At 33.8% G+C, this 15948-nt stretch overlaps 1 protein-coding gene across 3 annotated transcripts in view; it reads left to right on the top strand.

Moving 5' to 3' along the window:
- Positions 1–15948, top strand: part of LOC132931001 (CUGBP Elav-like family member 2) — a 110169-nt gene that overhangs the window by 58987 nt on the left and 35234 nt on the right. For all 3 annotated transcript variants that reach the window (XM_060997166.1, XM_060997164.1, XM_060997165.1), the window contains exon 3: positions 8408–8616. In XM_060997166.1, the coding sequence (XP_060853149.1) occupies positions 8408–8616 (209 nt within the window). The remainder of the gene's footprint in view (positions 1–8407; positions 8617–15948) is intronic.

The following is a 15948-nucleotide window of genomic DNA, read 5'->3' as shown; positions in this document are numbered from 1 at the left end:
ATATTATAGTGCGCCGAATTTGCCGTTGGTTGATATGCGACGTTTTTTTTTAGGACAAAAAGACAGTTTTTTTTTATTCGTTTTCATTATACAATTGCTGTTGTTCAAACTATTACGCATAGTCACTTTAACGGCTCGAAAGTAATTTGCATAGCTATTTTTTTAGTTTTTTTTTTAATACATTATCGTGTACAATGACGAATTAATTTTGATTTTGAGACATTTATTCATCCGTGTAACTATAATTATAGAGGTACACATTACACACCGACGTTCGGCACACTGCCGTTATTCGAGTTGGATGTTAAACTTTTATCGCGTTGATATTTTTTTTTAATGAAACATAGACAATAACTATAATAACAATGTGAACACGAACTATTAGCACGTTTGATGTTTAACATTGTTGAAAAAGAATTTCGGTGTTTTTATTTAAAATGCTATTAGAAGGTCTCCATTATATCGTAGCACAAATAATCATGTTCGTAATTGTTTTTTTCATCCCGTTTATTATTTAAACAAATTAGCCAGTACATGATAATTATTCTTTGATAACTTGATAGTAAATCTAGTCCAACATTATTATTAAAGAATAAGAACTAATGTATCCGATACCTATTCTATATGGCTGCGGAATTGATTGTTTATTAACCTAATTTAAATATGCGGGTTAAATTTAATCACGGTTTAATTATGACAGTCACGAAAACTCTTATCTATGTTTTACGGGTAGAATAATATACATTTAAATAATTTAATATCTCTATTAAAAAAACTTTTATGAGAAAAAAAAATAATTTTTACCTCGTATAATTAATCAAACTTTATTTTTTTAAATTATGGTAATAACTAATAAATATACCACATCTCGTAAAAAATGTACCCACTAGCGGCACTAGCCATACGTTTCATTGGCTCCGTCCCATCAATCAATTTTACAAGGAGACAGAAAATGTCGATAACAATGGTTAGTCATAGTAATAATAATATGTTAAAAAATTAAAAATCAAATCCACTTGTATTTCCTATTTTCTAACTTTTTTACGAAATGCAAAAAATGTTTTACGAGTTTATTTATTTTGAAAACGCCTATCAGAATATTCGATGCGACTATAATAATAATAATTCGATTAGAATATTTTTAATTTATCCTTAAAATAAAATCATTAATCGGTAGAATTTTGTTTCGCTTTTAAACCCTTTTCAAATGGTTTTTGGACAATGGATAATATTGTAGCATAAAAAATAAAGTAAAATAAAAAATATATGCATAGGATCCAAAACCCATTTTGTACAGGTTGATTACATGGTAATTAATTACATTATAACGTATATGCCGTGTGTGATGTGAGTGTTTGCCCGAATAACGAACAATGAAGATGCATCATCGTGTTGAACGTTATGAATATACATAATAGCGTAATATAATATAGTATAATATGGCAGAGGACCTTTTATACGGTCGAATATTAATTACGCCGAAGTATATTTTATTATTACTACACAATCGCGGTGTGTAGGTACGCGCGTAGGCCTAGGCCGCGATCGATTGGACAGTGGAGGTCTATCGGTAGGTATTGTGATTTAATCATCTGCAGCGTAAAAAGGCACTTGACTTCGTATCGCAAAGGCAACCGCTGCAGGTTTTAGAGTTTTCCGTCCGTTATCGTTGTTCCGTGGTCGTCACAATTTTTACGGTATTTTTCCGGTACGACGATGAAAAAAAAACGATAAAACAATATAATAATCGCATAATAGATAATAACAACGAACCGAATAAGTAGACTGTCCTAACCGTTGTGCGATCGAAAGCATACATAATAAATATACGAATTTATCGTATATATAGTATACGGCACCATAACAATAGATATAAATGTACAGGGACGCATTATTGACAACAGCAGACAGAAGTGATAGAGAGACAGCTCTCTCTCACTCTCTCTCTCTCTCTCTTTGTATACGTCTGTCCGGCGACGGGATATGCATTTTTAATAGTCTCCGCGGGAGTTAAGTGGAAAAATGTGTTTCGTCCATATTATTTATTTATCGAACTTCTGTCACGAGAAAACCCGCATCGGCGAGCATTATTATAGTAGTAATAGTAGTAGTAGTAATAATAATAATAATAATAACAACAACTACGGTATACAGTGTTCATATTGGTACGGTAACGTACTATGTGTACACAACGCACCATCATTGCCCGTGGCGATATCGATTTATTTACAAGGGTGAGATGTGGTCAACTACGGTATCGAATGTGCGTGCGCGATTTATAGATTATTAGAATTATCTGCGCGCGGGTACACGGGGTACCCCCGATAGCGTGAGTACTATCTCCGACAGTAGATTCGGTAAAGTTAAAAAAGAAACATCAATTATTAAATAAAATCACGCACAAATATAGTACCGCACAACAATAATCTTATTTCAAACGTCAAAAAATCACTGGCACTTATATTATTAAAACACTAAGAATTGTAACTTTTGAAAAATAACAGGCAATATGTGAGATTAATGACAATTGGCAGCAGACTTATATTATTTACACATTTTATTGGATTCGCAGATGGCGATCTACTATGGAATATATGGTGTTCTGATTGTATTAAAGATATAGGTAGATATATAGATACGTTAATATTGTATAATATATCATGTCACTCGCAATCGCCGAACATCTGAAATACCCGAATAATGGTATAATATTCTCGGTTTTGATGAAAAAAGCTTATTATATAATAGTGGTAACAGTACGGTAGAGAAATTTTTTTAACAAAAAATCTGACAGGCGCACCTACGCACACCTATATACCTAAATATAGGTCGCAGTAGGATCATATGTGCACCGCACGCGCAGAGTGAATACTTATATCAGCTGCGCGATGTTCAAACGAATAAAATAATAGGAAAAAGGGATGACAAAAACCGACTCGAGTAAACGTCGGTGATGAGGAACAAAAGGACATGTACGCGCGTCTTTGTTACCCGTACGAATGGCACAACAATGACGACGACGACGATAATCCCAAACTAATTCGTAAGGTGAACGCACATATAATTCGACTATTCGAGGTCTCTGATGCTCTCCATACATTAAATTATTATAATAATATGTAGGTATAACACAGATTATATTATTATAGTGTGCGCAGAGTTCGCTCGTATCTGCCGTGTATAATGTGATGTATGTAGTGAATAAGTATGTATAATATTGTAATATATAGTACTACGTATATTATATTATAAAGTCGTAGTCGACCCGTGTGTGTGTATATGCGTCTTGGGGGTAGAGGGTTGTTTATATTTATATACTCGTATTACTCAGTCTATTTGCTAGCTAGCGCAACAAACTTCGCAGTAATACTTATTATTTATTATATTCATCGGCATCCCGTGACCCATATACTTTTTGATCTACCGCCACCTACGCCGCAACCACCGGTAATAAACTCGAATTACCGGTGGAAAACCTCGTGAGCATATTTTACTATACTGATGTAGAGATTCACTGAAATCTTTTTCAATATTAAAAATCATACCGTATACTTTATGGGCTGAAACCCATTAGAACCAAAGCTTATAGGCTTACTCGTTTATACGCCGAAGGATCGTTACGCAATGAGGGAAAAAACAAAGTGGCCATTTTCCGCTTTCAAACATTCAAGCCGATCGCGGCCTCGGGTAGTTTTTCTTCCGACAAATGTCTGCAGACGATGCAGATGGAACTGTTGTCATGTTTAGAAAGGGTTTCGTGATGACCATATATATATTATCTTCGGACCCGACACATTTACAATGAAAATCCCAGCAGGAGTTTTAGCGGTCCATCTTCACGTCGATCGGTATTTTAATCATACGTCGCCGCCGCCGACTGTTTTTACGCGTCTTTAAAATTATCTCGGCGATGGTGTAGAGGTGACCCCGAAAAGTCGTTCGCGATCCACCCCACGTTGTATTGTGATTGTGATGCCATTATCCGTACACACGAAACCATAAAGTGGAAGACCGAGTGCTCTCGTCGACGTGACAACAATACGCTTTTGATTAGTTGCTTTAATTTCGAAGTGTATTTTTTTGCCGCCGTCTTCAACGACCGAAAAAATATAAATACTTATTCGTTCCGCCGTGTATAATATGAAACACGCGCGCGGTTAGCGTGAACTCGAATTCCGACAATGCGCTGTAAATCATTTAAATTTGAATAAATCTAAAACTTTGCGGCGCGCCGGGCGAAAACACCGAACCCACCGCGGTCGCTGCTGCCGACGCCGACGACGGTAATTGTCGGTGTACGACCTCAATTTATAAAAATTATTTTCGTTTTAGCGAGCGTTAAAAACGATGTCGTCGTAAAACTTATTCGTCATTCTAAATCTGAGCGGATTACATTTTAATTTGTATGTTAATAGTTGAGCAATTATGAAAATTCGTTTGTACTTAATCCCGCGACGTCACATTGATAAACGCATAATCCTTGTGTCTGAAAAATATAATAGTATAATAATATTATTTTATGGAAAAAAAAAAGATTGCAAACGAAAAAAAAGGGTTTGTCAATTAATACGTGTTCAAACGTTAATCCCGATAAATAAAAAAAAAGTATAATAAAGTTTTCTTTTTTTCGTCGTTGTATTAAAATCGCTCGTAAATCATAACCAGATGGTATTTTTTTTACCGATAACAAATACTCGTTTACGATGACGTACGAGAGACTACATCGAACGTGCGCCTATTTCTGTGCTAATGCGTAGGTACCTATATATTATACTATACACCGTGGTCGGATTAACTCGTATCGGTGCTCGCACCAATTTTGGACGGTATCCATTTCCCTGAAAACCTCTCCCCCATCCGTACCTATATTTTTTCAGCCGAAATCGATAATAGTCATTCCGCCCCCGCCCAGATTTTGATATACATTTTTATACGATTTTGTATAATTTATTATGATGTTACCTGATGGTTAACACCGCTTTTACTTAGATGACGCTTTTTTGTAATCGATATTTATACACAATGTAAATATCGTTACAATATTTTATTTTAATTAATATGCCACGCCGTTTTAATTATTTTGGTAAGACTCCACCACAACACGCAACGGGCGAGTTCGCATTATTATCGCTCAAGATTATAGGGACTGTCGAACGACGGTTATCGAATATGTTGGTCTGCCTATCGTATCACACAGTATTATAAAACACTGACCCGAATTTGCATTATGATTAATAGTGTGTTATAATTTAATAAGGTTTTTGTTCTCTGTCCGTGCAACAGTCTAAATAATTTGTGATACACGACGCATTATCATTTTGTTTGCTATTCATATTTCTGCAATTAAAACCGAAATACAAGTAGGTAATCTAACGTATAGTTAATAGACTATCATAAAAATAAAATTTAGATGTGTTTGTTTATGGAAAAAGTATGTACTTTTGACCAATTAGAAAATTACATAAATAAGAAAATAAAAGTTCACAATTATTATATTATTTAAAATATGATTCAACAATATTATCAATGAACTATAATAAAACGATAGCTGAATCGTTAAACACATAGTCATGTCTTCCGATCCAATTGATAATCTTGTTTTTGTTGAATATTAAACAATATTACATCGTTATCGTTCCGTCGTCAAACCTATAAGAAGTGGCTCTTTAACATGCGAACAAAAAATCCGCCGGCGAACAAACAATAATGCAATCCATTGTGCGCGCGATCGTATATTTTGTATCATTGTATATTACTGGCAAAACGTTAAAATATTCTATACAATTATTATAGGCTTATGACCAACATTGCCAGTGGGTACTTAAAAAAACAAAATATCGTCTCCTATGTATTTAATTTCAAATTAAACGCTCCGTATTGGATAAGATAATATCATAATATGTTACATTGTACGTGTACATTTACGGTTGTAAATTACCATGTTTTTATAAATATATCCCTACAAATCAGTGTAACAATTTGCACCGAAACATACACGATAAATTCTATCGTGGTAGAAACATTTTTGAAAATATGCACTCGTTCAAAACTAAAGCATGAGTACAAAATTCGTGACCGTCGGCGCGTTGGAGTGCATGTGACTCGTTTAACCACAATTTATTTGTTTTATGCGTGTCTATACCGACTATACCGACAATACCGAATATATATACCTATAGGCACAATTTCTGTGGCAAAAGTCTATCGAATAGTTTTAGATTTTTAAAGATCAATTGATTTTTATTTAGATTCAAAAATAGGTGAAAGTGATGCGAGCATATATCGCTAAAATCTGTTCGACATGATTCTAAAAAAAAAAAAAATTAATCCGATATTCCAACAAACGTTAAATTATTATTGTTATTGTTATTATGAAAGTGCACATCATTATATGTTATTATTATTACTATTATTATTAAAGTGCGTATTATTATATGTTATTATTATTATTATTATACAGACAGCGCAGCAGGTAAAGCCATCGCGTATAATATTTCGTTTCATTTGTCCGCTCATTACGAGGCGTTCATGCATATGCAATTTCGGTACTCGAGTGTGTACTGGCAGATAAGGATGCGGCGCGACGCATAACACACACACTCACCCGCGTGCACACACACACACACACATGAACGAGGGGAATGGAGATAACTATACTATTATAAGTATTTTCACTCCCCTACTGTGTGTAGCGGCGGCGGTGACCCATTGTGGTTTTAAGTTTCTGTATACGGTTAGTTTGTATTTTGTGTCTACATTATTATGATGTCCGTTAAGCCTTTTTTTAAAAACTTGCCAGTTTTTTGTCAGTGCATTCTAAGTAATATTTACTACTTTACGAGTGTATAGCAAGCGGAACATTTTTTTGTCGCTTTAATAACTACACGTATTTCACGTGAATTTACACACATAAAGAAATTTGAAAATTGGTTTTTATTTATATTTTATATTTACAGGCTTTTAGGTAAATGTTTTTTATTTAAATAGCTTAGTGAAATAAATTTACTGAATACAATTTCGTGCAGGACAATTAATCGATGCATGTTATGACTTACGTGTTGACGTCACTACATTATTCTATTGACATTAAGTCAATTACAATCTTCTGTTTCTCTACACACATGATTGTTTATTTTTTATAGTATACACGTTATAGCAGACTCCAATATATTTTTATTTATGCGTGTTGTTTAAACGTGTTTACTGTTCTGGCAATGTAAATTTGTATTCACACTAGTTGGTTAATTTTAATGGCATCCGTATTACATTGATTATTTGTTATATTTCATTTTTGCCTCATAAATTACGTCCATAGAATCGAAAAAGTTAGCATACTCATAAAGCTTGCTTTTTCTCCATTCTTGTTTATTATTGTTTTTATTTTTATTTTTTATTTTTTAGTTTGCGATACGTTTTATCCGCCGCGCTATCCTACCAATCTCGACCTCGTTATAGTGTACGATGAGTATATTATTCGACCCGAAACACGCTTTTATTTTATTTTAATCGAAAAAAAGAGTATGGAATAAATAAAAACCTTGTCTTTTGCACGCGACGGCTCACGAGATCGCAATTGTTTTTTTTCCCTAGGAGAAAAAAGTACATTCAAACACAAAGGGAAACCTTAAAAGTATGACGGAGACTTCGGTTTCTCGTCAAAAGATGAAAATAATAACCAGTCATGCTGACACAAGATGATGACGATGACAATATACGCATTGATTTGATCAGTTTTCTTTCTTTTCGTGCGTCTTTTTAACAAAAACACGTTTCACTTTGTCGTTTATATTCAACTAGTTCTACTATATTGAAAATATCGAAATAATACAATAATACTATGTCGACAACGGGATTTGACCGGATCAGGTGACATTCGATAATAATGCTCACCAATTGATTGGCCACGCGCCCCTCAATAAAAATAAACTACTTATATATAATATATTATGAACCTTCCCACGCAACAATCACCGCAATGTCCACCGCTGTCGACGAAATCTGATCTTAAGCCTCTTTAGAGGAAAATGCGAAATGGTCGAAGCGGCTATATCTGCTCCGTCTGTCCTACAAATCTCCCTAGGGGGGTTATCGTGTCGGAATAAGAATTTTTGGGATAAATCTCCTTATGCACACATACACACGTATATAAAAAAGGAAATATCGTAGGAGCCATGACGACGGGCCCAGTTTCGACGACACAGTTGATTAAAAATAAAATAGATATAGTTACATATTATTATTACATAAAATTGTATGTACGTAGGTATTTCGATGGTTAAAATCGTTGTACGTATAATAATAGCAGTGTCTAAATAAAGTATATCGTATTACAATAATTCTTTAACAATCGATCCCCCGTAGTACATCAAATAACATTATGTAATAATATATTCTTTTTTACTTTCAGTGATATAGAAATGGCCATCCCTACCCCATGTGCGTCCACGGCCGATGGCAGCAACGACGCCGAACAACCGGAAACCGACTACATAAAAATGTTTGTAGGCCAGATACCTAGGGCGATGAATGAGCAGGACCTAATGGACATGTTCGGTGAATTTGGTCGAGTGTACCAACTGAACTTACTGAGGGACAAGTTCTCGGGAGTCAGCAAAGGTAAGATTTTACGAGTTCAATTAATTTATTTATTTTAATTTTTACAAAAATTATTTTTATATTTTCCCACCTTACTTCGCGGAGGTACGATTTTACCAAATTTTAAAAATGTACACATTTTACTAGACTGCATTGTCGTTCATCGTACCGAGTGATTTGTTGCGTGTTTCGACAACACAATAATATTATTACTACGTATAGCTATAGTCGTGAACGCAAAAACGTAAGTTTCAATCTGGTGTACAGTCGTTTTTGTCATTCTCCCTCTATCTCTCTTTCTTTATTCGCTTGCCTGCCATGTAACTGTGTATAATTAATATAAAAAAAATGAACATTTTATGAAAAGTTTTTTAGTTTAATTGCTGCCAAAACGGTAGAAGTTTTCAAATTACACACGGCGGTGCGACGTGTACAAAACAGTACCAGGGACATAATTATTACAAACGACACGACATTGTCTCCAAATTCCTTACCGATCCTCTGCGTATGCATATAATATAATATATATATAGGTATTAATGGGTATTCTACAAGTAAGGAGTGCGCTTTGCAACCGCTGCTGTTGGCGCGCATAACGACAACCCTAAAATATATACCTGAAAACAGAAAAAGTAATAAATAATAAGCACGACACGAGACACAATATTGTTGATATTCTTAACTGGAACTCTGAAGAGGGGGTGGCCCTTGTCCGTTTTGTTCGATATTTTTTTAACGTCATGCCATTTTCACCAAAATATTCGTATACGAGGTGTAGCCGCAGGGCTGTTGTATTTTAAAATCGTTCTATATGCATCTAAGACATCAAACGTTTTTGTTGTATAATATAGTGATTACGATGTCAATATACAGAATAGAAGATTACAATGTTTACTGTGATCTAGGATTAAACGCTTTGAGTCGACACATATGTTGTAATTTAAGAGTTTCTGGTTATACCGATGACTTTGTCGATATGCCAGTATACCACGTATATATTATGTTATCAGTTCCTGGTAAAATTCTGACTACTGCATCGAGTCGAGTTCATTAAACTCTATTTATAATATGATCATATTTTTTTATAGTATGGTTTATATTTGAGCACACGCAACTAAACCGTATAAAAACTGCAAATGATCTAAACGTTTTTCATATAACAAATATTAAAACCCAAAATATTATAAGTAGTATCATTTTAAAATTATTATTTAATATTATGTCTCTTAAGGTACTGCCATCCATGGCGAATGCACATCATTTAACTTATAGCCGTTGTGGAAGCGCTTGTCACTGGCACATGGCTTATACATTTTTTACGATTCAGTACGGTGGCCGCCGTCATCGTCGTGACGATTAATGAGTGCGCGTCGTGAGTGCTACGTTTACGGCCAATTATAATGTATATTATATACCATGGTACGCGTTTCTCAACACCTAAATCCGCGTCGTTAAACCGCCGGCCGACCGTCCGCTCGGTATTTTAATCGTCTTTATCACCCCCACGTGTGTGCGTCACAGGCGCAATTGGAACGAAAACGACGAGAGCATATAATTAATGTGCATTTTATTTCTATTTTTCCCGTATTCCTATGCCTTCGTTAATTTTATGTGACCTGAGTTCTCGATTTTTATTCGGGTTTACTATTGTAATGTATGCAAATACTCAATATACGACGAGACTACATTTTTTATATAACAAATGTCATCGTGAGCTTATTTTATCAAATAATTATGGTAAATACACTTAAACCGGAAACGGAGTACGCGTCTCAGTACAACAGTACGTGCACGTTTCTGCAAAATTCTTCGGCAATTAATTATTAGGTAGGGAAAAGACGACAGTATCAATCTCCAAAACTCGTAATTAAAAATAAAATAAAAAACAAAACAAAACAAAAACTCTTCACGCAGCTTTTTGAGTTTCAATCGAGTCGCAAAAGATACGAGGGTACTATAATATAACAACTATACAGTCAACGCAGTAGTAAAAAGGATCCGTCGAAAAGTTTTCGTATACTCCGCTGCTGCAGCTGTCGTGGATTTAATGACTTCTCCGTTCGACCTATACTGGAGGGTTTTTCTTCTTTAATTATTACCAAAGGTTGGATAAAAGCCCGCCGTGGCGTATATACACATATATTATATATATATATATATATATATCACGACGACAATATTATATCGTCTCGGCGGTGCCGGCCATCGCTCAACTTTAACGCTGTGCATACTGTTATTTTCATACACATTATATTATATATCATATTCTATTGCTACTCGTAAATCGTTTTTCCCGATACTATCGTCTCGCGCACTCTTCGCGTAATTCTTATGTGCGTACGATCCGGAAAAAGATTACCGCGGTATAGTCGTTGGCCGCGTTGTATATATATATATACGTATACGCACTGGAGCCAGCGCATCTATTTGTTTTGTTCGTACAACGATAATCCCGACATCGTTGTATACATTTGTCTAGATTAAACCGCGCTCGTATTATTGAAATCCTCGACATACACACTCACATAATGTTTACGTGTTTATACAAAACTTTATAGTCGGGGCGCGACGTATTATTCCGCCCGACAAAGTGTGTCGGCGGTGTAGTGGCGGAGATTCCGCCGGCACCGCGCCGTAAACCTGTTCGACATATGATATATATACGCACGTGCGCCATCGCAGCGAAACGGGGCGCGGGTGGAATAAAAAACTTCGATCGGCCATATATATTATATTTATATACACGCTGTCGGTGATTTATATCTGTTGTACTTCCTGCAGGCCGCGACCCGACGGCTATATTATTATTATTATTATTATTATTATATGTGAGCCGCCACCCACGCAGTCGTTCTTATACCGTCGTTCGTGTTATTATTATTATTATTATTATTATTATTACTATAAAATATTGATGACTGTACCGGAATCCGACGGCCGAATACCGTCGTCGCGTACAATCCCGTGAATCCACGCGTACACTACACATTAAATCGTTTATCGGGGCTGAGCGAGGACGGGGCAGCTGATCCTCGCCGATGACGAGGAGGCACTAAAACAGCAGTTGTTGTTTTCGTGCGGCGTACGATCCGTTTCTCCTTCAAGACGGTCGCGACCTGCGTGTCTAGCAAGACAACGCTAAGCCAGGGGATTACGTGCCCGTAAAATATGGCCTATTCGGATTTTAATTTGCAAAAGTGAACTCCCCCGGACGCGTTTAAAACGCGCGTTTGCGATAATAAATTGCGCGTGCTTCCCCGCTTTCCGCTGCTTACCTAAATACCTACTGCCATATTATCAATAAATTCTGTGTCGTATAGTTTTTGACGGGAGAACTGATAATATTATCGTCGATCGTAGTCGTCACGCATTCTTTCGCTTTTGTTCATTCCTCACTGCTAAATAATAAACCCCATACGGCCTACTTTTTTGTCATATATAGAGAGATACAAATCGTCTATTACGCGTATCAGCAAATTTGTTTAATTTCGCTCATCCCGTTTTGAATAGCATTAGAACAAAACGTATTGTCATAACATAACGGTTGCTCAATAACTGGAGAAGAGAAAAAGAGAGAGAGCGAGCGCTTGAAAATACCTATACGGACTGAGGACGTATCCGTGAGACAATCCACGTTTAATATTTTGGATTGTCAAAAATTCAATAATATAATATATTCATACTTGTGATTGTAATACAATTTATGAAACGTCATACTTTATAAAATATTATTGACTTCGATGTATGGAACCGTATAAATGTCACTTGATGAATTACACGAACATTATATTTAAGTGACATTTATATTTTCTATACTATTTTCCTCCGGTTAAGTATCCGTCAAGAAACAGTAACATGGGATCATTAAATCCATATTGGTTTCATATTAAAAATAGCCTGACATATTTTTCATACTTTTCTGGATATTAAACTTTTGTTTTATGTTAAAATTTATTCTACTAAAATAATGTTTTTTATTCATACTGTACTATGATAACATAATTATTTGTATTATATTACAGCCAAATAATTTAAATTATTATTCGATGAACAAAAACTAGTGTTACTAAATAATATATATATAATATTATATATATTTAATTTTTAAATCATAAATATTTTTATTTGGTGAATTATTATGAAATAATAATATTTTTAACAGCGGTTTGATGGAAATATTGATTACATAACCATTATTGTATACCTCAATTAAAAAATTTAATGGTATTAACTATTTATAAAATCCCTGTCCACTATGCTATTATGAAATCGTATTTTATCCATTATTTTATTTTTAAATTAACAAAAATACACAATGGTGTTCATATATTAAGTAAAAAAATATAGTTTTTAATATTTTTTCCTCAAAATTTAATTTTACAAGTATAATTTATTATTAATATTATTGATATTTTTATAGTAAAATCCAATACATGTACGAGTTTGTACGTTTATATAGGGCTTATACCGCAGGAAATATTCATAATAATACATCTTCATTTTTCCACTTTATCATAGTGTGGCTCACACATAAATTTTGTTTTGATTCATGAAGATCAAATATTTATATTTATTCAAATATATACATACTACCTTATATAAAGTTACTATTAAAACAATGACGACTTTTAGATGCTCAATATATATATTAATGTATAATTTTAGATTTTGTTATTATTTTAACTACTCGATCATTTTATTTAAAAATTTCAAGTTGTTCTTAGAAGTATCAGGAAAGTTAAAAGAGAAGTAGTTTGGAACACATTTGAAAATACATCAAGTGTATATAATATATTATATCGATACGCACTTACGGAACTCTATAAAATTAATACTAATTGAAGGAAAGCACTGACGCCGATTTACCCGTAAACTGATGTACACTAAACTCAAATATACACATTAAACATATTTCACAATATTTTATTTTTCTTCATTTTTTCATGTGCGAAGCCGGTTTATACAGCTAGGTAATATATATTATATGATTAAGTATAGGCACCATATATAATACCAGCGAATACGCATTTGTGTGTTTACTATTTAATTATACGACTATTATGGTTATTGTTTATATACGATTCTCAATGTGCTTACTATATAGGTGGTTATGTAATGTATGTGCCACCATACCCACTATTTTTGGAAATCGTAAATGCCTCGACTAAATTAGATTATAAATCACGAAAATTGAAATCTTACATATTAATATTACGCCTGTATAATAGAAACATACGGCTACGAAGATTGTGGCGAATAGGATGGGAGACATAATAATATAAAAGAGCTACCCCTCGCGTAATTTTCATGCTTTCACCGTTACATTCTGCAGCGGTGCGATCTGAAAGCGGGAACTCGCTTGGTCCGACATGAATAATAAACGCGAAACGACGGCGGAAACGGTCTTTTTCAACAAACGTTCGTACAATACGCGTGCACAATAATAACAATAATGAAAAAAAATTCTAATTTTCTTCAAATATTTACGTTTTTTTTTTTTCGTTTTACTACTTGAAGTAGTTATTCGACGGGCGGTAGTGTGACACTGTAGAAATATTCAATAATCGAACTTACGACGTATTGCACATGATATAAACATATTTGAATAAATATTATTATTATCTCAAATGTATACGTACAGTGTACACGTATATTAGCTTAAATTGTACTAGGAAAATTTCGAACATGATATTTATAATTAAATAGTAACTTTTAAAATCAATATATAATAATAATCTATTGAAAAATATTATTAAAACAAAAATATTGTTTTTTTATACTACGCATTATACTGTCAGGGAAATAAATGTAATTATTTAAAAAATAAATTTCAACTCAATAGAAAATTGAAGCTATTAAAATTTTTTTTTTTATAAATTAAAATACATTTACACAATACGATGAAACTAAATATAGTTAAATAATATCATGCAGTAAACAAAACATTAACAAAATATAATTTCCTATTGAGTTATTTGTTATACATAGACCATTAAAAAAACATAACATTTTTTACTACTACATATTTAATATAGATAATATATATATATATGTCTACATGAATCGATCGTTTCAGTTGAAATTGTCACCATATACGCACAATTGAACAATTCATATAACACATAGATAGGTTATATTAAAAAAAAAAAATGATAAACGTCAATAATATATTCTATTTGAAATAAATTGAAAACAAATATACGCATGCATATTTGGCCTTCAGGTACCAGCTGTTTCTGTCGTCAATAGTACATAGCTCGCTTATAAAAATTAGGTTATACAAGGACCTTAGGAAAATTAATCATTGTTTTATTGATGTGTTAACGTTGTAATGGTAAGGTAAAATAAGGGCGAAGTTGGGCGGGGGAGAACACGAAAAATTCTTGGATTTGTGTGTGTGTGTGTGTGTGTGTGTGTGCCCTTTTGAGCACAAACGTCGACACTCACGCGATCCGATTGAATGAATTCTGACAATGTCCTGCGCCGCCGCGACCCGATAAACAAAAATTCATAGAAAAACATGATCGATGGAAATATTGAAAAATCGGGTTTTCCCAAAGGAAAAACGGGTAGGATAAGGGTGGAAAAGCAAAGCCCCCGCAAATCAACCCTCGAGAAAACCAACAATAATGGCACGCGATATAAAAACGAATAGCTAATAAAAGTCGAAGGTTCTTCTTTTAATTAATTTAAAAAAAAAAATTCAGCAGACGTTATCCCTATTCATTTGGTGAGCGTTTTCCCAAAACATCAGCATCGGGCAACAGATGTCACGTCAAATGTCCCACGTGCTTAAACTCAACCCTGTCGGTTCGCATAATGCCTGTTTCGAAATTACAATAAAAAGACAAACATATTTTTTCGATTAACGTTAAAAGTATTATGCGTTTGAATTTCTCATTTAGTTTCACCAACGGAGCACAACTGAATTGCATATAGCTTTCATAAACACACATATTTATGTTTGTGTACTCATCAAAATATAATAAATTAGGAAAAACTCAATAAATATTTTGAGTAATGTCACGCGCTCTTCTCGTAGTCGTCGGTGATTATTATTATCATTCGAAGCGGCATTAATGCGTACGTTAAACCAATAGTTTCGTACCTAGTACCGTAATGTAGGAAAATTAATTCTAATTCTCTATATTTCAAGTTTGTGAACATTAAAAATGATGTATTTGAAAACCATAGTCGCGTGTTCGAATTTGTTGTATTATATATGTATATATATATAGTTTGTAGCATAGTTGTGACGACCGACGAGTGATATTGTTGTTCTTTGTGTTCCTCCCCTATATTTCCCTATTTAAGTCTAAACTCTAATAAAACTACATTAACAATGGACGATAG

Source organism: Rhopalosiphum padi, chromosome 4 (assembly GCF_020882245.1).
Source record: "Rhopalosiphum padi isolate XX-2018 chromosome 4, ASM2088224v1, whole genome shotgun sequence".
Classification (NCBI taxonomy): Eukaryota; Metazoa; Arthropoda; class Insecta; order Hemiptera; family Aphididae; genus Rhopalosiphum; species Rhopalosiphum padi.
The sequence above is the reverse complement of the archived record's forward strand: the minus strand, read 5'-3'. Positions and strand labels throughout refer to the sequence as shown.